Genomic DNA, 22,095 nt, shown 5'->3' on the forward strand with positions numbered 1-22,095 from the left:
TATTAATTTTTAGAAATACATAGCGATTTTGCAAAAAGCAAATTGACAAATTTCTAATTATTCACATTGATTAAACAGATATTAAACAAAAAAAAAACGAAGCGATCTGCAAAGATTTTCGCTCTCATCAGAGCAAAAAGATGCACACACAAATTTCATTGTAACGTAATTCACAACTGAATTGATTCAAACAATTTTTATACAAACATTAATTTACAATACTCTTACAGTAAGTTTTCTCACAGTGGCATTAAGCCGTCAATAAATTTTCGTAGCGATCGAAGTGGCATAACATTAGGCGGTTACACAAACAGCAGCGACTACATATCACAAATTGAACTTGGCGTTGAATGGATGTCATGGAAAGAATCATCTAAATCTAGATTTCCATTTTCTTAAGGAACACACAAGTTTGCTTTCTTACGCATATTGCGACAAGACCAGGTAAATTACAGCAATTATGGGCGCAAATACCGCTAAGATGACTGTCCACTGTAATTGCTGATCCATACGCACCCAGATGCTGGACCACAGACGCACTACATCCGCTAGCGTAATCTGTATTTCTTTATCATCAATCGCCAGCTTCTTTAGTACCAGGATGGGCGGCGGCGGAGTTGCTTTGATTTCCAAGTCGGCAGCCAGTGTCAACTTTGTACCGCGCTGTGGCAACAATGTATACGTAACTGATTGCCTCTTTTCCTCCGCCGTTCGTTGCGAGTGTCGAGGCGGTGTGGGCACAATATCGAATTCAATGTTTGTCACAGTAAACGGCGCTGCCGATGCAGTATGCGCCGCCAGTTCTTCGAAGTGTTTGCAGCGAGCATCGAATTGTTCGATTTCATCAACAGTTGACGGCTCGTCAACCGCCTCGTGCTCCAGGCTGCGTTCCACCGGCAGTGACGTATTTAGCCTGGAGGAATTACTTTCGTCATTAGCATCGCTTTCATTGTTGCTGTTTGTTGTAGTGTCAGCATCGCTTTCTTCGGAACTGTCGCAATCGTTTTGTGTCGTTATCTCGCCCAACGGCAATTGTGTTACATTCGAGTCGTAGGCATGGTCTGCTGACATATTGATTTCATGACAATTTCCGGATATTGTTTTCGTTTCAGCACTAGTCTCTTCGATAATTTCCGAAGTTGTGCCGGTAATTATTTCACCAAAGTAATTCGATGTATACTCGGGTATATCATACTCTTCGGGATGTTCGCACTTCTTCGACAAAACTATCGTCGCATTTAGCCGGTATGTATGGCTGTTGTTGTTGTCCTCACTTTCGCGCGCACTATGGAAACCTTGGCCACCTTGCAGCTGATTGTCCATCTGTATACCGCGCCCTCGATTGAAATTGTCTCGTCGCTGCTTGTGCGCCTTTTTGCGTATTTGCTCGCGCAATTTGGTGCGATTTGGCGTACGAATGCTGCTGCCACAGGCATACAGCGACAGACGTGGCCCACGGTCTCGCTTGTGTCGACGACGATGACGACCACCAACACCACTGCTGCGCCTCAGCGCATCGCCTGAGCTGGCAGTCGTGGTGGTGGCGGTGGCCGAAGTCGCCGATGTGGTAGTGCCGGTGGTGCTTGTGGCGGCGCCTTCCTTCAAAGGCATCTGCTGCTGCTGCTGCTGCATTTTCCTATTCTTCGAAGGTGTGTGTGGCGTTCCGGTAGATGGCGTTTCCGATGAAAGTGGACTGCCGGCTGGCAAATGCTTCAATCGACGACCGATTTGTAGTCGTAGCAACGAGCTACGCCTTTTGCGTGCCACCCGCTGTTGTTCCAGCATTTTCAAGTGTGATTGTGATGCGCCGAAGTCTCGTATCGCCGAGACGTCCGCCAAAGAGAGTATTGCTGGTGGCGTCTTAGTATTTTCAATATTCGCTGTTGGACACTTCTCGACGGTCAATGAGAGCATTGATGGGCCGGATAGCGCCATTAACTGATCGAACAAGCAACGTTTGTCGAAATGAGATGTGCTTTTACGCGGCGTGGAGGTGCAAATGTTTTCAGGACTTTTCAAGCACATCGCTTCAAAGTTTTTCTTCTGCACCGCTTTTAAGAGATCCATAGGTATTTTTGAAGTCTGTTGAAGTTAGCCGCAACCAAATGATTGTCATTGTTGTTCAAGTATTATGCATATATACGAGTAATTGATGTATTTCATATGAATAGGAAGTGAAAAGAGTTAGAATCAGTATTAGATTATCAAAGCGGCATAATTGTTACGTTTAAAACACGATCACAAAAACAATTTCGTAACAAAGAAGCTCCAACATAAATACCAACGGTTACGAATACAGCACAACAATGACAACAATGCAGCAACAACAACAACAACAAGAACTATCATAAACACCAAATACGAAACAAAATATGTTTGAGGTCTATGCACTTTTAATTCATTAATGGCGATTTCGTTTCTTCCAAAAAATGTTGCTCTTCCACGGTGCAAAATCTTTTGATGTTAAAGGGGCCTGTTTTTGCCTTCTTGTCCTTGTCTAGCTAACCAAAGCTCCAAAGGGCAAAGAATGTGCCTTTTTTGCCTTACAAGAGTGGGATATCTTAAGAAACGAACACAAAATTCTCTCACCGTTCGCCTCTATTTTAGAATCGAACACGAAAAGAGAAAGAGGCAATCAATTTGTGTTTCTTTGGTTGGTTTTCGGGCTGTTGGGAATTTCAAACATTCAAATTTTAACCAATAAATATGTACTATTTAGCTGTTGATTGATATGTGAAATAAATATCAAGTGAACCATTAATTTAACGGTATTGTGTTCGCTGCCGCTCAAGTCTTAAATTTATAATTTTGTGCGTTTTGACGTTTAGTTTCGGACACGAAAATGAGTTTTTTACGTTCCCATGGTTTTTAGTAGTTTCTTCACTTTTGTGAGAGAATTTCGTACCTAAGCTCATTTGCACGAAAATGTAAAAAAAACAAACCTAATATATTTTGTGTTTCAAAATTTAATAAAAAATATATGCAGTAAAAGTGGAAAGCGGCTATGGGTTGTTAAAAACAGGACAAAAAAAAAAACAATATTAAAACAGCTTTCATTCGCTTTTTATCAATATATACGGCCCCTATTTTTTCATAGGCAAATATATATATACTCAATTGTATCCATAAATGTGTATTTTAATTTCATTCCAATAACCAGCAATTTATGACCAATATTTGCCTTAAAGTTTTCATGTCTATTTTATAGCTTCTTATTTGGCACTAAATTTGTTTGTCGGCTCTGGCCAACGCTAATAAACTCCGGCAATTGCCACTCTCCTTAGCGAAGTTTAACGTTATTAATATATTAATTATACATAAAACTAAGCACCCATAGATACATACATACGTACAACACAAATTACATACATAACAGTACCATGTACACAGAAACATACTTAACATTTAGAAATACTCAAAATGGAATTCAAATTTTGAAAAGAAGAAAAACAACATTAAACAGCGCCAATTGAAACTCACCTCATCTCTCGAATTGCTATTGCCCATACTAAATTTAGAAGTAAAGAAGCCAAAACGCACTGGTGTCTTCGCTGTGCTTCCATGATCATAAACTTCTTTGAGTATTTCACGTGGCGGCTCTGAACTGCCCAACGAAAGACGGCCACCATGTTTGCCGGGCGTTGGCGGACCAGGACGCTTGTAATTCGTGATGCCAGTAATCTTTTTCCGCGCGCCACCACCGACCGTTGTGCTAAGCAATGCACTCATACTGTCATCCAAGCTGTTGGGACCATCCTATAGCAGAGTAAACAGAAAAAATGGAAATATATTTTTAATTAAATTCAATTTAAAACGAGTAATAGCACAATTTTTTTTTTTGCAGCCAGCATGCATCGAACGCCATTGACAAGAAACATTTAAACAACAAGTGTACATTTTTTTTAAACATCGGTAAACATTTAGAGAGCAGGACAATGCATTAAACACAAATACATATTTACAACAATTATAAACACACAAAGGACAATGACATCCAAGAATTTCTAATTTCGGTTGCATTAATTTGGTTGTATACTATACATCAGGTGATAAGAGAAATTTATTATATGTATACTCGAAATAAAGCCTTACATATGTAAAACGAACAGTTTTAAAAGCGCAGTTTTTATCACAAAAACATATCTTCAGAGTGCTTCTTGCCACTTCGCATTACGCTCACTTTCTGCAAGTACATTTCTATATGATTTTTGACATAGTTTTCTTTTTTGTACAATATCTACATAAATGCATCAAAGGTACATTTTGGTCAATTTTAATTTTTTTTTTTAGGTTTACGCTTTCTTTGTTTAAAGCGCTCGCTTGCTTATTTATCTACATATTTGCAATTATTTTGCATCGTCCGCTTGATAAATTTCATTTTAAATTTTTCGTTTTATAGCAGTGCAAAATTCTGGAAATACTAGGATGCGATACTCGTTTTGATGTTATCACTATTGTTTCTCCCTCTGAGGGTGTTGTGTCTTGAATCGGCATCGTACTTGTGCTGCTGGTGCTTACTTTCAATTCATCTTCGGGTAAACCGTGGTCATATTGAGCTGCATAGGTGCTTTTCAGATGCGGTGGCAATAAAGAATTTCGATATTGCAATTCCTCAGCGCTGGAAATAGCGAAACAGACAAAAGCTGTAAGTTTATTGCAGAAGTAAGTAAGAGAGGAGAAAAGCTGGCAAAGTGTAAAATCTATACAGATACAGGTGTGCTTAACTTAGATCAGTGACCTTTTGGCATTTTTGGCTATTTTTATTTTATATATTTCATGTTTTATTTTTGTAAAATTCTTGCTCGTTCTTACAAACTCCATATAAATCCACATTTCAAAGTTTTTACAAAAATTATAAAATATCAACAAGCTCTCATCGAAATTTATTTAGAAAAATTGGTACGTTGTGGTAAATTTTGATATAATGAAATGCAAGTTTCAAGTGGCTGGAAAATACCGTTAATTTTTGGCTTTTTTTTTGACAGTGTCACGCATTTTTTCCATACAAAGTATGCCCGAAAATTTTTTATATATGGGTTATACTCCATACTTGAAATTTTGTTAAATGTTCTGAATAAGAAGTTTGAAATTTTAGCGAAAATTTGTTGAATTAAATTCAATGAATTTTTAAATTTTTGCACAAAGCTTGAAATTCGGATTTATATGATTTTTGTTAGATAATGCACTTTTTTACTTTTATACTAAAAATGTATATACAATAAAGAAACAAAAGAAAAATAGTCAAAAGTATTCAAAATATCGCATTTCAATTATATTTGGTGGACTACTATACACTTGGCGACAAATGAAAGTGTTTTACCTTGTTCTAATATAGATAATATTCACAATTATTTTAATGAAAAATTGTTTGCGTTATTTATTTATTAAAATATAGTTCATTTGGTAATATAAACTATATAAATCAAAGTGTCATTATATAAAATTCGAAAAAATTTCATACAAATTTTCAACCTCTTATACAGAATTTCTCGAAAATTTTCGAATAGGTACATTTGTAGTTTTGTAGCCCATTTAATGTTAGCGTGATAAGTACAAGTTTCAACCGGCTACAAAATAGCGTTGATTTTTAAGAATTTGGTTTTGGAGACGGATTTTTTGCACTTTTTTCCATATAAGCATGCATTTCTTATGAAATAAAATATGGGAGACCGATAGCAACAAACTTTCGAAAAATCAACGCCAGTTATGTTATACTCACTTGTTATATACAAAAAAACGCAAAAGCAGTCTCCAAAAAAAAAAATCTCAAAAATAAGTTGAAAATTTGGATGAAATTTTTTGGAATTTTCGTGAACTTTATATAAAGTATAAAACTTTGAGTTATATGGTTTATAGTATAGAATGAAATATATTTTCATATATAAATAAGGCAAAAATTGTTCATAAAAATTATTATGAATATTATAATAGAACAAGGTGTAAACTTTCATTTGTCGCCTAGTGTAGATGGAGTAGTGTTCACGTAATGACAAGTTTTGACAGTTTAATATCCGCTTAGTTAATTAAATTTGTTTTAAACATATTAAAAAACTACAACAAAAACCATACAAACTTTATAAAAATTCCGCAAAACTCAACAAGCTTTCATAAAAATTTAAAATTTTGTATACAAATTTTTAGCAAACTTTCGGGTATGCAGTTTTAAAGTGCATTCAATTTTAGTGCGAGTTTGAAGTGGCTCGAGATTTATTTAATAATTTATTATTTATTTATTTTTATAATAATTTATTCCTGTAACCTCCTCGTGGTAGGCCATGATTAAATTTTGAAAGATTTTTTAAAATCCATTTAGTCAAATAAAATGAATTGTTTAAAACACTTTCGACATAAAAGCCACCACTTGAAAATTTTCAATTAAATAATATGAATTAAATTATAGCCTTTGTTGATAGATAGGCAACCCTACTCAAAGACATGTTAGTGTTAAAGCTTGTTCAAATACCTTCCATTTCATACCCATATTGTGGTATTAAATAAGCATGCATTTTTTTAATAAACGTAATTGTAACTTTTTAGAACGGTGGCCACCCCACTCTGAAATATTATTTTAGGGCCAAATTTACCGTGCGTAGTAAACTCTGAAGTAAAAAATCGAATTCGAGAAAAAGCGTCAAGTCGACTTAGGCGGTTATTGCTTAGGACCACAGAATAATAAATTTTCATATATCCGGCAACCCGGTTTCAACAGAAAATATCAATTAGAATGTGAGAAAATAGAACAAATCCGCTGATTTGTTAATTCGTTTAAAGCTGTTAAAACTTCAAAAATTCCAAAATACGTGTTTTTTATAATTTTTGGACACCTGGTATTTTTCGATATACCACGGATTTTGATACCTTGAATAATAAGCTATACCAAAAAATATTTGTTTCTGCTTTTTTTCATGTTTAATTAGTCAAGTAACAATTTTGGCAACTTTTTCAGTCTTATGGCCTACAGTGGAACGGTGCAAATCTGATGGCATTCACAAAACGATGGCCGGTGCTACTTTATCTCAACTGGCCGATAGCCATCAATTTATCCTATCTTGAACGAATGATTATTTTAACTCGATGAACTATCTTAACTTCGAACTGACTCAGATAATCACGATTATTTCACTTTTTGTCAGAGCAGTCGGACAAAATATCCTAACTGACACACTCCTATTTCGTACCTCCATAGCTTAACAGCTTAACATACGACAAAATATTTAGGTGTCAAACTTAAATCGCTTATATCTTTTTCCAAACACAAAATTGCTTAAAAATCGATTATAAGAAGTTTTTACTGAAATCTGGATAAACAAGAAATCGAGTTGATATAAACGTGGTAAAAATAACAACATGGTTGGGCGACATAACAAAAAATTAAGGAGTATATCGTCAACATCATTGCAAAGAAAGTCCTATTTGACAAATTTGAAATTTTACAGGAGACGCAAAACACCATTTCAAATTTACAAAGGAACATTTTTTAGAGCTGTTCTAAATATGTAATATACTTATTTTTGAAAAAAAAAAACCGTTTGCATTGATGGTGATGATATGTTTAATAAGTAAGTAAGTAGTAGGTTGAATAAGGAAAGGAATTAGCAACAAGAGTTTACGAGGTGTGCATAGCTTTGCACATCGATGACGCAGGCTCGATCCCTGCTGAAGTCTACAAAAAAGAAGTCTGATGAGGAGATGTGGTGATCTCCGAAATAGCGCTGCTATAACTTCAACCGCTTAGACTTTGTTGCCTTTTCCATTTTTCCTAATAAACAATCGTGATACAAAGCTCAATAACAATATTTAAAAAAAAAAAACTTTATAACTTTGCGTTTAACTTACCAAACATCTCGACACATGGACATTCGTCCAGTTTGTAAATCGGTCAGGTACGTATTATTAAAAAGTTCACCCTCTTCATCCTCCATTGCCAAATTCGAACTTATAGCTGCATTTGATTGCGCCGATGACAAAGATCTTGGCAATGAATTCGTAGCCAAACTGGGACGCTTGAAGTGCGCATTCTCGGTATCTTGAGAATGCTTTAGTTTCGTTGAGAGTATGGCGTTTTGTTTTTGATATTCCAAAATACGATCGTTGGTACGCATAATTTGATCGGAAAGTTTGCGTATGTGCTCTTCATACTTGACATTCTACGTGGGTGCAGAAAAAAAAAACAATGTATGCAAATTATAATTTTCAAAAATAATAAGAGACTAGAAAAAACGACGGAAATCTCGAAAGTCAAGAAAGTTTGACTAAACTGTGGAAATTGCTTTTATTAGTAATTTTGTTTCACTTACCTGTGCATTCAATTTATCCATTTCTGCTCGCATCGTGCTAAGTTCGCGATCTTGTTTGCTTTTCATTTTCGTTACTTCTTCGGTATAGAGCGTTTTCTGATGTAAGGGAAGCAAGCAAGGTAAACGTAAAACAATGGAACGAGGCGAAACATTTCGGGGTTTGTGTGAGAAAATCGAACGTAAGGGGTCAAAAAGAAATTGAGAAAATAACATAGGGCGCAAAATGATAATTTTTTTTTTGTCAAACTTAAATTTAAAAAATATATATATAGTATGTATGCCTTGCTAACTAATTGCATGCCGCGTGATGCTTAAATCATTGATTTGTATTTTACTAACAATAAAAGTTGCATACTATTTAATTTGCATAGATATCGAACGATAAATGCTGAGCATGTAAAAAATAAGTTTTACTACTAAATATTGAATACCCAGTTTAAAATCTAGTTTCTTCAATGATTCGTTTTGAAAAGTGTTTAACAATATCGTAATTATTGTAGGCATTCGGGGTAGGGACATCACAGCTGCACAGTGATTTCTTCTCTTCTACTAAAGTATATACTAGTGCATACTTAATCAAAAGCACAAATAGACATATAGACACAACAACTACATACAGACACTTGATTTCACTTGTGCCGGATAACATTAAAAACTACTAATTATATATACACATGTATATGTATATGTTTATATATCAAAATTTTACAATAACAAAACTAAGTAAAAAAAAAAAACATTCGATCTCATACAATTGCTATACACTAAAATAAAATTAGTCTCGCATTCACACACAGTTTTGGATTAAGAGTAAGCAAAAAAAAATACTCCAACGAATAATATATTGTAGATAAGAATCCTCGCACATGGAACGAGTAGAATATCTTGCGAGGAATGCTGGTGTCCTGCATCTCGTTCAGAATACAGGAGGGGAATTGCTTGTGAATGACAGCTCCATATCATTTTGTTTCATAAAGAAATTGAACGTAATTGCAAGCAGTACTTGCGACATGAACACTACAATGAAATATCTGAAACAGGTGTTGAATCGTTTTTTCCACTTTGTCCTGGTCCCATAGATTTCGAACCCGTGACATTGCGTCTGCGTCGTCGTAAGTTCGATTTCAGAAAGAAGAAATGAAAAAAGTAAAAGAAAAACCAAGGTCAGAAAAGCTGTATTCGTTTAAATGGTAGTAATTCAAACAAAATAGTGATGAAGTAACTTAACGAGAAAAGAGTAACAGTGGGTGGTATTGGTGGTGAAGTTGCTGTTGAGTGATGTAAAAAGATATGTCACTTCTGAGATTGTGGTTAAGTACATGTTTGTATATGTAAATGTTGCAGTGTAGCATTTGACATGTGGACAGTTATTAGTTTTAAATGTATACTATTCAATTAACCCGTTAAAGAGCGATACCGCTACCAGTTCCAGCAAACTGATTTCAATGAAACTTCGTACACAACCTAAACTTGATACGCTATATCTCCTAATAACTGAGACGTTTCCTCGATTTCACACAAAATTGGCCCTGAAATCTCTGAACAAGTTGCTTGAAGCTCAACTCTTCTTGGTGACCGAACAAGTTCGCTGATGTAAAAGCCAAATTAAGAGAAAAACGGCTTGCTAAAAAAAGGTGGCAGCTAACTCGATATCCTGAAGGCAAAACACGATTGAACAAGCTCGCCCAAGAATTGAAAGAAACCCTTAATAATGGACCCAAGCTCAGCGTTATGTACTTCACATATTGCCGCAGCCTTAGCTAGAGACTACTCTCTCTGGCGTGCAACAAGAAAGCTGAAAAGGTCCATCCTGCCTGAGTTTGCAGTTAGGAAGAAAATAATGAATGGGCCAAAACTAATTCAGAAAAGGCAGACACATTTGCCCGGTGTTTACACCTCATAATATTGTACCCCCACCCAATACAATGGAAAACGTAGAAACTCTTTTGAGTTATACTTTTCAAATAGAGCCACTTCTACATAAATTCACTAAGGCGGAAGTTAAAACAGCAATTCGAAAATTAAACCTAAAAAAAGCCCTTGGATATGGGGCCTAATTACAAGAGTTTACCTTAGCAATTAGCTCAGGAGATCATCAATTCTCTGACTCATGTATTTAATGCAGTTCTCGCGAAAGACTCTACCGCCCCAGTGGAAAGTTTCACCGATAAAAATGATACTCACACCTGGAAAAAATAACAGATAAAATCAAATCATACCGACCAAAGAGTTTACTACCCATTGTCACCAAGTTCATGGAAGTGATTTTCCTTAAAAAGCTACTTCCAATTATAGAAACCCAATCACCCATTTGGCTTCAGAAAATCAAGCAATAGCAAACCTTCCAAGTATATTTCTGGTGACCCGACTCCCTATGAATGCAGTTGATCGCTCGTCGATGCGTTGTCGGGTCCAGTGGTTGGTCAATGTAAAACTGGACCGCGTCCAAGTATACGAATAGGTGCCCCGTGACGTGTCTGATTCTCCTCCTCTTAGCAAGGGTCTGTTGGTGTGTTCACGTCTGTGGCATCCCACCAGAAACTGCTTGCTTAGCATTTTGTTGAGCTCCCTTCCAGGCTGCATTTGGGCCTCGCTGTAGGTGGTGCTCAGGCGACATCAGAAGACACCCTTTCGTTGTCCGGAGTTCAGAAAAATCTGTAGTTTCGCACACTGCGCCCAACTAGTCCCCGGCGACCAAACAGCCAGCTAATTGCCTTGTATGTTGCCAGCAACGTTTCTTTGTCTTTTGCCTCAGGTGAGGCCCTTGTTTCGGCTCTGTACTTTGTTGACAACTGCGGTTGTGTGCGCGGAGAAGAAAAGCAGGCTAACAAAAGTAACCCCTAACATTTTCGGGTTGTTCACCGTCGGAATTGGTATGCTTTTTTCGACCAGGTGGTGAAGAGGGTCGCCGTTGATTTCGTAGGGGAGAGTGTTAGGCTCCTTGCTGTGAAGAAGCGAGAAAACTCGGATAGGCATTCACTTTTGAGCAGAGGTCACCAATTCCATTCCCGGACCCCAATATCGAACAGTCGTCAGCGTGCTTTCGGTGGCTGAGGAGCTTCGAGATGTAGAAGTTAAACAGTTAGGGGGAGAGTATACCACCTTGTGGAACCTCTTATATGATTCTTCTAGGTTTTGAGGTTTGATCTCGGAAGATTACTAACGACTGTCGACCACTGGCCTTCCCTAGGGCCACCTTGCCATAACCGCTGGTTTTAAAGCAAATGGCGCACTATTTTTAGGTAGTTTGTGAGCCTCCTGGCCACTCGACAATTAGCGCTATCTACCGAAGGATGCAATGTGAATTGAATGAATTTTCCACTCTGTCATCGCGTCTCGTCGGGTAAGAAAGGGACCTCACAGTTGACCAGAAATTACTCACACCAGAGGCGAAGTTGCAGGTCTTCAAGTGCTCCTCCCACTTTTTCCGCTTATGCTGATTTACCAGTTGCCAAATCTCCAAATTAAGGTCCTTTAGGCGAGGATCACCGGGGTCCATCTAGCGTAGGTGGTCACTATCATTTGCTAGAACACCTGCTTCTGCCGGGTAATTTGGGCGGACTTCCGCAATGCGTCCGGATGGGATAAAGCGAGCCACTGTGGCAGTGACCACCTTGCGGAACTGGCGTTCTCCAGCGTGTATGTCTGTGCGTATGCTAAAGGCGGCAAAGCTGCTCTCGGTAACATCCGCGAAGCCGTTCCAATCAACTTTGTTAAAGTTGATATAGGTTCGGTGGTCTGCGGGAGCAAAGCCGGTAGGCTTATTGATCGATATGATTATGGGCAGATGGTCTGATGCAAGTTTTAGCATAGGTCACCATGTTATGCTATTTATCGGACCTGCGCTAGCAATTTTTCGGTCTTCCGAACTGCTGCAGCTGCCCACAATCCTGATGGGGACGTCGTCGTTCATGATGCTCAGCCAATACGTTTCTCCCGTATTTAAGTCAAGATGATGTCCTGCTGGGCAGCAGGTGACAGGGCTGTTCCGCGCCATAGTCCGTCCGATCGTAACTTATGTCTCTACAGTCTGGTGGCCACAAATGTTGCAAAAAACTGCCACCCGAAGTCGTTCCTAAGTTGGACTCCACTCCATATTTTTGTCCAAGCAGCGGCACCTACGAGGAATTTTCAAATGCATATTTTTGAAAGCACCCTTCATAAGACACAACACAAAGGTAATTTGGGCAAAATACCAGGTCTCACTGCTAAAGGAAATTGAGGTCAAAATTCCAGACAGAGAGGTCTGGTCAAAATGCTTCGCCTGAATTGGATCTCAGATATCTACACTGGCACTCAAATGGATCTAGAGTAGAGAGCAGAGCAGGTGCGGATGCTTTAAACCGGCACCAAACATTCTAATGCAATGGGTATTTGGTCCACGATCTTTCAGGCCGAGGTACTTGCACTCTCAATTTGTGCGAGATTGAATCTTGAAAAAAATTTAACAGGCGCCTTTCTAGTTTTATTTTCAGAGAGCCAGGCGGCCAAAAGGGCCCTATACAATAGGACGACCACCTCTAGGCTCGTCAAGGAGTGCTTTGACACTATCTAATCCTTACCAACTAGGGGCACGGTATTACTATGCTGGGAGTCAGGACACTACAGAATCGAAGGTAATGACGATAATGACGAAGTTCCCACGACAGTCGGGTCTACGTAACCGGAACGACCCAGACTTATATCTGCCCAAGGACTATTACTCCAGCATCACTCCCCAAAAACTCTGGGGAATTTGTATGATGTTACAACAACAAGATCAACAACAAAAATGCACTGACCTAATGGTGTATATTATAAGTATAGTACCACTTATGGTAAAATGACGCTCCTACTGGCGCCCCTATAGTACTCTTACTAGTATCCTGGACTCGAGTTCCTACCTCGCATGATTTCATAAATCAATTGCAATCCTACGTCTGCTATAATAAATAAATATTGTACTTTTCAAAGTTTATAATTATGTAATAAAAAATGTTAGAATTAGTTATTTCTGTTGACTAAAAAAAAATAATAATATTATTATTATTAAGGAAGTGTCACACGATTGGTACATTTTTACTCCTTTTTTATATCGGGCTATTGCCACAAAGTAAAAAAAAAAAACAATATAAAAAATGGGACGACACTTCTATTGACAAATTTTTACAAATTGTTTGTCGTAATTAGGATAAAGAAAAATATTTGTGCATTTCCACGATTGGGATATGATTTGCACCAAATTTTTAGCAAATGGCCAATCGTGTGACACAGCCTTTAGAGTTTTACTGAAATAACAATATAAACTTCGCGGCACCATTGACAGCTACGATATCTTAGTAGATATGGTTCCCGAATTTTTTTAAATAATTATTGGCATTTAACTTTTGTTACTTACTTTAGCATAGCCTCTTGAATTTCCGAAGGTGTTTATCTCTTAACTGATGCACGGTATGTATAGTTGTGTTTTTGTATCTATTGTTAACTGTACAAGAAATGCTGTATGTATGGCCAAGTCATATACAGAGTTTCCGCTCATACATATCGAGTCCTAACCGCCAAAATAACGTAAGCGACATTTTTTTCAAAATTTTCTTTTTGACGCAGAAATATTCCTAGAGCATCAAGATGCATTTCTGCATCAAAAATAAAATTTTGAAAAATATGTCGCTTACGTTATTTTGGCGGTTAGGGCTCGATATGTATGTCAGCATTCCTTGGTTAATGGAACTGTTTCTTTTATTGATACCAAAGCGAAATGTATTACTAAATTTCATCCCGAAATGCATATACATACATATGTACATATATGTAAGTACATATGTTTTCGTCGCTCACATGCAGCAAAAGCGGGAACTACATAAATGCGTAATCAAGAACGTTTATCCGTTTTGAAGAGCTTAGAAAGGTGGCAATTTTCTCAAAACAAAACAGATAACACCTACAAAAACGACATGCTCACTAGCAACGGACGATTACACATTAAGAAATCTAACTAAATGCTGACTGTTTATAACAATCGACACAGTGTGATGTCCCTACAACAATTGCTTGAGTACACAAGGACTTTGTATGTATGTATACCTACTACAGATACAACAACTTAACAACTACAACACTGAGCGTATAATTATAACTAATTTATGTATTTACAATAAAAAAAGTTTTTGTTATTGTTGGCTTACCATTTTATTCTTCATTTTATCCAATTTGCCTTCCATCTCCAAACGATTCTCTTTGATTCGCTCCTCGCTCGCTTTGGTTTCCTCCTGCAGACGCTGCTTGGATTCGCGATATTTAGCTTGCAAAATTTGGTTGTCTAGCCGCAGTTGTGTGTTGGCTTTCTGCTCGGATTCGGCTACCGCCTCAGCTACGGACAAACGTTTGCGCAGTTGTTCGAGCTCTTCACCTTCTATCTCATTACCATTGCGCAGTTTGTCACGCTCCGATTGCAGCATTGAAATTTCTTCAGTCTTCATACATAATTCCTTTCGCAGCTGCTCCAACTGCGCCTCGAGTATGACGATCTTCTCTTCGCGCTCCGTACGCAAATTCTCGTTATGTATTTCGTATTCTTTTAATTTGGCGCAGGTATTTAGATACTCATTTTCAATCTGAGCTTTTTCTTCCTTCAGCGCACACATGTCCATCTCGAGGTCACGCAATTGCTGCGCAAGTGTATCGCATTTATCCTGTGATATCTGCAGATGGCATGAAATCTTTGATAACTGATCGCTTATATTTGAATTCTGTTCCTGCAAATGTTCAGCATCGGCTTGTAGCTTATTGGCAAGCGCTTCTAATTCGTTGGCACGAGCCAGCGCGTTGTCGCGTTCTTGAATGGCTTCCTCCAATTGTTCTGCCGTGTGATCGGCACTAATCGAATGCTTCAATTCGTTCAGCTGTGAGTTGATGGCACCGATTTCGTGATTTAAACGCACATTGCTGGCTTCCGTAGTCTCCAACGAATAGTTCAGCTTTCGTATTTTCTCTTCGTTCGTTTGACGTATTTTCTCGAGCTTTGTCAGTTTTGCTTTAGCATCTGCCTCAGAGGCTTCTAACTGTTTTTTCTCTGCTTCGAGAGACGCCTTTACTTGCTCCAGTTGATGTACCTTGTTGAAGAGCTGCTGCTGATTGCGTTCAGTATTGGCCATACGCTCCTGCAGCAGTTGTTTGTCATTCTCGAGCGTACTCTTTTCACGCTTCAACTTTTCGGCAACCGCCTTTGACGCATTCAGCGACTCAGTGAGTTTTTCATTATCGTGTTCGCTCTTGGAGCAGCGTGCCTGTGTATCGCCTAACTTGACAGCCATTTTTTCAATGCGCTTCTTGTTAGCCTCCTGCGTTTCTCTCAGCTTAGCATTCTCAGCAGCCAGTTGCTCCTTCTTACTTTCGATCGTTTGCAATTGCGCGCGCAATAGTTTCAGCTCTTTCTCGGTGGAATCTAATTTGCGTTCCAACGTATTGGAGTTTTGTAAAATGTTCTTTACCATCGTTTCTGTTGAACTATGCTGTACACAGGTTTGTGTGAGCTGTTCTCGCAAATCCTGCAACTGTTCAACGAGCGAAGCCTTCTCCTGCCGCAGTGAGTCGCTGCCTTGAATCAGACGTGTAACATTTTCATTGGCGCGCTGTAACTCGCTCCTTAACTCTTGCTTTTCCTGCTGCAAGCGTTCCAATTCCACGCCTGCATTTTGGTGCTGCTCTTTAGCGACGGCGATTTCATGCTCCAGCCGTACAACTTCTGCTCTCAACTTCTGCTTGGCATTCTTCAAATCATGAAGCTCAGTTTTGAGATGCTCCGTCACGGCGCTGCACTTGCGTTCGCCCACTAGCTGTTGCTGCAGTTCCGTGATCTCGGCATTGCGACTGAGTAGCTGTGTGTTCAACTTGTCGTTCGCCTTTTCCAGTACCTCGACCGCACCCTGTCGCTTCTGTTCGGTTTGGTCGAGTTGAATGTGCAGCAATGAAATGCTATGCAGCAGACGGTTTAGCGCGTACTTAAGTTTACCCAACTGTGTGTCCTTATCATTTTCTGGCAGCTTGATGAGCTCATCGACCACTTCTTGCTTTTCTGCATCAGTTGGCACGTTGATGTGGTTCTCCACAATGGTGGTAATCGCCTGTAAACTGTTATCGATATACTCCTGTTCGATTGACTGCTCGGCCAGCATGCGCGTCATTTCTGACAACTTTGTCTGCCAGTTGTGTCGCTCGTGTTCCTGCTCATCTTGTAACCTCTGCATTTGGGCTTCTTTTGCGGACAAATCAGTTTGTAACTTAGCGCATAACTCGTTAGCATCTCTGATTTGAGTGTTCAAGTCAGCGCTAGTCTTCTCCAAAATCTTCGCCTGCTGATCCTTCTCGCATATGGCCAATTTCAACTGGTCAGCAGTTTGTTCAAATGAAGCTAATAGCGCTGACTTCTCCTCTTGTTCGCACTGTATCTGTGATGTGAACGAGGCGATATCCTTCGCCAAACGCTCTTTCTCCTCAACAACATTCTGCAAACTCTGCTGCAGTGTTGCAATTTGTTGCAATTGCTTTAACTTCAGTTTTTCCAATGCATTCACTTGAGTTTCGGAACGTTTGAGTACCGCTGTTTGGCTTTCATATGCTGCCTTCAAACCGTTTATAGTCTGTGATTTCTCCTTCATTATGCTTTCGAGTTTTTGCTCGGTTTCAAATAATCGCGATTCACTCGCTTGCAACTTCACGTTCAATTCGGTCTTGGAGCTGACTTCCTGCGACAGCTGGCCACTTAGTTCATTCAAAGCGCTGTCAGCTTGTTCGATTTTCTCATGGACCTTGGTGTGCTCAGCTTTGAAAGTGTCGATTTCTTGCAGCAGTTTCTTATTTTCGCTAACTACATTTCCAAGTTGTTCCTGCAGTTTTTTTAGTTGTTCAGCGCTGGCCTGGCGCATTTGTGCTTGCTCGCCTTGCACTGTTTCCAAACGCTGCACGCTCTCATCAAGCTTCTTCTTGACATCCGTACTCTCCTCAAGGAGCGCCCGCAGATCGCGTTCTTTAACAGATAACTCTTCCTCCGCGGAGTTTAGTTGTTGCTTCAGTGAGCTTATAGCACGATCGTGCTCAGCACCAAGCTCCGTAAGACGCACTGTATGGTCTTCAGTGTTTGCCTGCAACGCATTTTCCATGTCTTCGGTGACCTGCTTCAATGCCACCTTTAAGCTATCTATATTTTCTTCATATATTTTAAGTTGGCCTTCTGCATTTTTCAGCTTCAGATCACTCTGTTGCAATAGCGATTTGTAATTGGCTTCCAGTTCTTCCTTGGCGAGTAAGAGTTTCTTCATTTCACCTTCCATAAACTCCATTTTCGAGACCGTTTCGGTGTGATTGAAGCTCATCAGCTCTAATTTGTTGACAAGTTCGAGTTTATCCTCCTGCAAGCGTCTCACATTAGATACCATATCTTCAAGCCTTTGGGCTAAGCTCATAGAGTCATCAGTATGATCGGTGCTTAATATCAAATTCAAAGCGTTGAAGGTTTTTAAAACAGCAGTCAGTTCTTCCTTTGACTCTGTTAATTCCCTTTGCATTAGGTTTTGTTCACTCTTCAGTTTGATCGAACACTCTTCCAACTTATCACGCTCTTCACTAAGTTTTTTTATACGGTCATCACGCGAGCTTATTGCCAGTTCAGTGTTGTGCTTCTCTGTTTTGAACTCTGCAGTAAGCGTATCGATGCGTGATTCTAGTTCAACATTTTTCTTGCGCACTTCCATTACTTCGTCACCTAGTTTACTCATTTCAAACTCTTTAACTGCTATTTTATTTCGCATAGCTTCCAAATGATCGGTAGTTTCACGCCTTTCCCGCTTGGTGGCTTCATGTTGTACGAGTATCTTTTCATACTTTTCCTTAAGCATTTTTTCGGTTTTATCATGTGCTTCCAATTCACCTTGGTAGCCTTTTATTCGCTCATTCAATGTGCGTATTTCATCCACATTGTTTACTATACTTTTTTGTAATGTCTCGATCTTTTTCTGCAGCGTAGTCGCTTCATCATTTAACTCTCTGTTTTCTTTTGCAGTTACAGAACTCTTTTTCTCATATACTGCTATTTCACTTTCCAATTTCTTTATCTGGGCCACATAGTCCTGACGTTGCATATTGCACATATTCTGGTGTGTATCATAGTCATTGGCCAGACTCTCAAGCTTCGTGACCAGTTCGAACTTTTGTTCATTGATTTTTAACAGGTCTTGTTCGCAGAGCCCAATTTTCTCCTGCATACACTTCTTGCCTTGCTCCAATTCGACGTTCACATGATCCAAATTCTTCAATTGGTCTTGAAGTACACTAATTTCTTTCTCAAATTGCATTAGTCTTCGGCTAAGATCATCGTTACGTCTTTGTTTAGCCTGCAGATCAGCTTGTAAAGTTTTCACCTTATCTTTTTCGTCTTTGTAAAACATTCCTAAGCGGTCGACATAGTCGACCAAATGATCCAAACATTCGGCTGGTGTAATTTCTATATTTTCCTCTTCTTTTGCTGTAATGCTACCGATACCAGTAGCAATACTGAATTCTTGTGCATGCTTCATGGTAAATTTTCGTATTAAATCGGAAATCCGTTTATTGCTGTTCTTCAATGAATGCAATTCTTCATGTAGCTCAGCGTTTTCGTGTTCCTTTTCGCGCAACTGCACATCGACAACAGAGCGGGCGAGATTTTCAGGACTACTCGAACTCCCGCTAGCATCGGTGATCGGCGAGAATGATGCATCCATATAGTCAGGACGCGAATTATTATTCCCTGTTGAACGAGTTTCATTAATAAACTGTTCTAATTCAAGTTTATTTTCGTTTAAGCATTTGATGGTGAGCTCCTTTTGCTGTTGGTGAATAATAATGGAAATGCGTTAATGATTAGCTCTCAGGTGTATTATAAATGAATATACCTCTAACTCAGTGGTAAGTTCATCCACTTTAAAGTCCAGCTCTGTAATACGATCCATGCAAACCACAATTTGTTTCTCTGCAAAGCGTAGCTAAAATATCGATATATGTTAATAAATACATACTTATGTTGGAAAGAACTATAAATGAAGAATATGGAAACATTTTTCTTACCTTTTCTTGAACAAGAGATTTTTCTTCCTTCATATTTCCAAGAACCTCATTGAGCTTAGCTATTTCTTCCTCCTTTTGTGCAACTTCTTTGCAAAGGCGACGTTTCATCTAAGTATTTTAAATGCAAAGTAAAATAAAAATAAAAATCCAAATGGAAATCTCATCTTTCCGAGACATTTGAATGATAAAAAATGCCCCGAGTGCACATTTTAAGTATCAGTTTCTTTCTTTAAGAAAGCGATCCCAATAATCAACTCATTAGAGAATTTCAGAAATTTCAGTTTTACACCGCTGAGGACGACGGCTGAGTGGAATATCGACCTATATCGGTATTTTTCAAGAAGACCCTATCTCAGCATTTGGTTGAAGAACGCCCTAACAGCAAATGGTTTAATAATGCCCTATCTCAATGTAAATTCAATATATCGGCAGCTGAGGTAGGGAGTTTTTGAACCATTTGTTATGTTCATCAATCAAATTCTGGGATAGGGCGTTTTTTCAATCAAATTACGAGATAGGGCGTTCTTCAAGCAAACTCTGAATTAAGGCGTTCTATAAAGAGCTATTTTCTAACATTAAGCGTTGTCGAACCGGCTGCCAAGATAGGTCGTTCACCACTGAACCGTCTATATATCTGTGCTCATAAGCAATAACCGCCTAAGAAATAGTTGGGTTATACATATATGCTATTGTATTCTGCTACTACTATTCCATGTGTATGTGAAATCCCCATCCCCCTAACTAGGCTACTTAAAAAGTTATAGGCGAATATATTTTGGTTTCCCCATATGGTTAACATTACAATCCAAATGTTTAAATCGTTTTTTCTTGAATTCAGGTTTTTCGACTTAGGCGGTTATTGCTTATGAATATTATCTTATAAAGAAGAAAAAGAATGAGTGGCAGCGACAAACCTATTATGAGTTAGATATTGAACGAAGCATGCACCGCGACCTGGTAGGTCTATTGAGAGTTATTTCTACAAGAAATATTCTTTTTTAAGAATAACTCCGGCAAACAAGAAATTATTTCCGCGTTATTCAATATATTTATATTATTTTACATATTTAATCCCTGACATAAACTAACCTGCTCTCCATCTTTGTTTGGTGAACTGCTTTCTGTTGCGTTCTGTGTAAGTATATCGTTTCTTAATGCTTGTATTGTTTGTTGCAATTTTTTATGGTCTTGATCTGCAAAGAGGTTATGGGTAAAATTAAGATGATTTAACAAACACTGAGGAATATTAATCGCATACTTAGTTTTTTAATTTTCTCCTCATTTTGTTTTATTTGTACTTCCAGCAGCCCCTTCTCGTATCTTTCGGTCTCCAATAGTGCCTGCAGTAATGATAATTTAGAGTTTAACTTTGGAATACAATTTTATTTTACTTACGCGCAAGTTATAGAGCTCTCGTGTTCGCTCCTCCAACATCGCCGATTTCGGTGTTGGTGGCACAATACGTGGACTGCTATTGCCTGGAGCATAGCGTGCAGTTCGAAATGGCGAGTCCGGGCGAGGAAACGATGATGAGGGAAAATTAAGATTATTGCCAGTCGAATTATTTCCACTCGAGTGGCTATCATTTCCTGAGCCTGATGAATTTGTACTTTTCAGTAATGTGCCAGCAATAGCTTGACGCAATTTATCACGGCTTATAGACTGACAATCTATCAACTCATTGAAAAAAGCCGCAATGTGGCGCTGGTTATTAACAGATAATCTCTTACAGATATCATGAAAATTTGTTTCAGGATATTTTACGCAAGAAAAATGCAAAAGAAGAGAGTAAACATATAAATACTCTGTTGTACTAAGGGTATTTTCATCGTCTAGTAGGGGAGAATAATCTGGGTATTGTTCTGAAAGTATGAAAAGGAAATATGTCATTGAAATATGTATAAAATATATCTACATTACCTTTCAAGAAAGAAATGATATTGCCTTCTGGTTCTGATTTTTGTACTAGTTTATGGTTGGAGCGAAAGTTTCTATAGAACTCGTCAATATCTGTTTGTTCCAAGCTAAAGTAGTTACCAGCAACGAATCCGCATTCGGTTAACTAAAGGGCAACATAAGATTGGTAAATATGTAGATAAGAAATAGTGATCAATTAGGGACGATTGGCAGATGCTGGCATTTTCAGACCATCAACACTTACCCAATGTAAGAGAACTTTTTTCCAGTTACGCACTTCCATGTTTTCCAACAGTGTGTATTTGAGTTCTTAGCGTATTCCCTATCCTATATTTGCCAGCTTTTTGTCTACCTGGCTCACTTCGAATTTCTATTATAAGATTTGGAAATTTATTACTTCACAAACCCACGGCACAAAAGCAATGACAAACTGAAGAACGAAGACACATTCACTAATTTATTTCCGATCCGATATTTTTTCTTTAAATTTATAAATCTTTACTTTTGCCGCGCCGCCTCTTTTTCAAAATGTCGTAGTACACAGTTTCGCCCGTCTTCACCCTGTGTATGTTAACTTATTGTTACGCTTTTTATCAATAATGAATTCAAATATTAACAATCAAAATTATTATAATCTCTACTCCATGATAATTTTACGGATAGTTGAGAATTTCGCAAAGAAATCTACCGTTCTCAAATTTTTATGTTGAAAGAAAAAAACGCAACTGCCGTTAACTATTGTTTCGAATTATTTGACATTTGACACGATACAAAACGACGCACGCTCGGCTTTTTCTTTTTT

At 38.4% G+C, this 22,095-nt stretch overlaps 1 protein-coding gene across 1 annotated transcript; it reads right to left on the reverse strand.

Moving 5' to 3' along the window:
* Positions 1–408: 408 nt before the first annotated feature.
* On the reverse strand, positions 409–22,084 carry LOC118733210 (major antigen; the record flags this gene model as incomplete). Its single annotated transcript, XM_036462514.1, is given in 13 exon segments — positions 409–2,082; positions 3,481–3,756; positions 4,519–4,618; positions 7,837–8,147; positions 8,298–8,393; positions 14,462–19,138; positions 19,205–19,294; positions 19,377–19,484; positions 20,466–20,569; positions 20,635–20,716; positions 20,772–21,238; positions 21,297–21,438; positions 21,538–22,084. Coding segments are annotated over 13 exon segments (8,154 nt in total). The 5' UTR covers positions 21,577–22,084.
* Between the last annotated feature and the right edge of the window lie 11 nt (positions 22,085–22,095).

Source organism: Rhagoletis pomonella, unplaced genomic scaffold (genome assembly GCF_013731165.1).
Source record: "Rhagoletis pomonella isolate Grant_MI unplaced genomic scaffold, Rhpom_1.0 Rhpom_scaffold_00002, whole genome shotgun sequence".
NCBI classification, from domain to species: Eukaryota; Metazoa; Arthropoda; class Insecta; order Diptera; family Tephritidae; genus Rhagoletis; species Rhagoletis pomonella.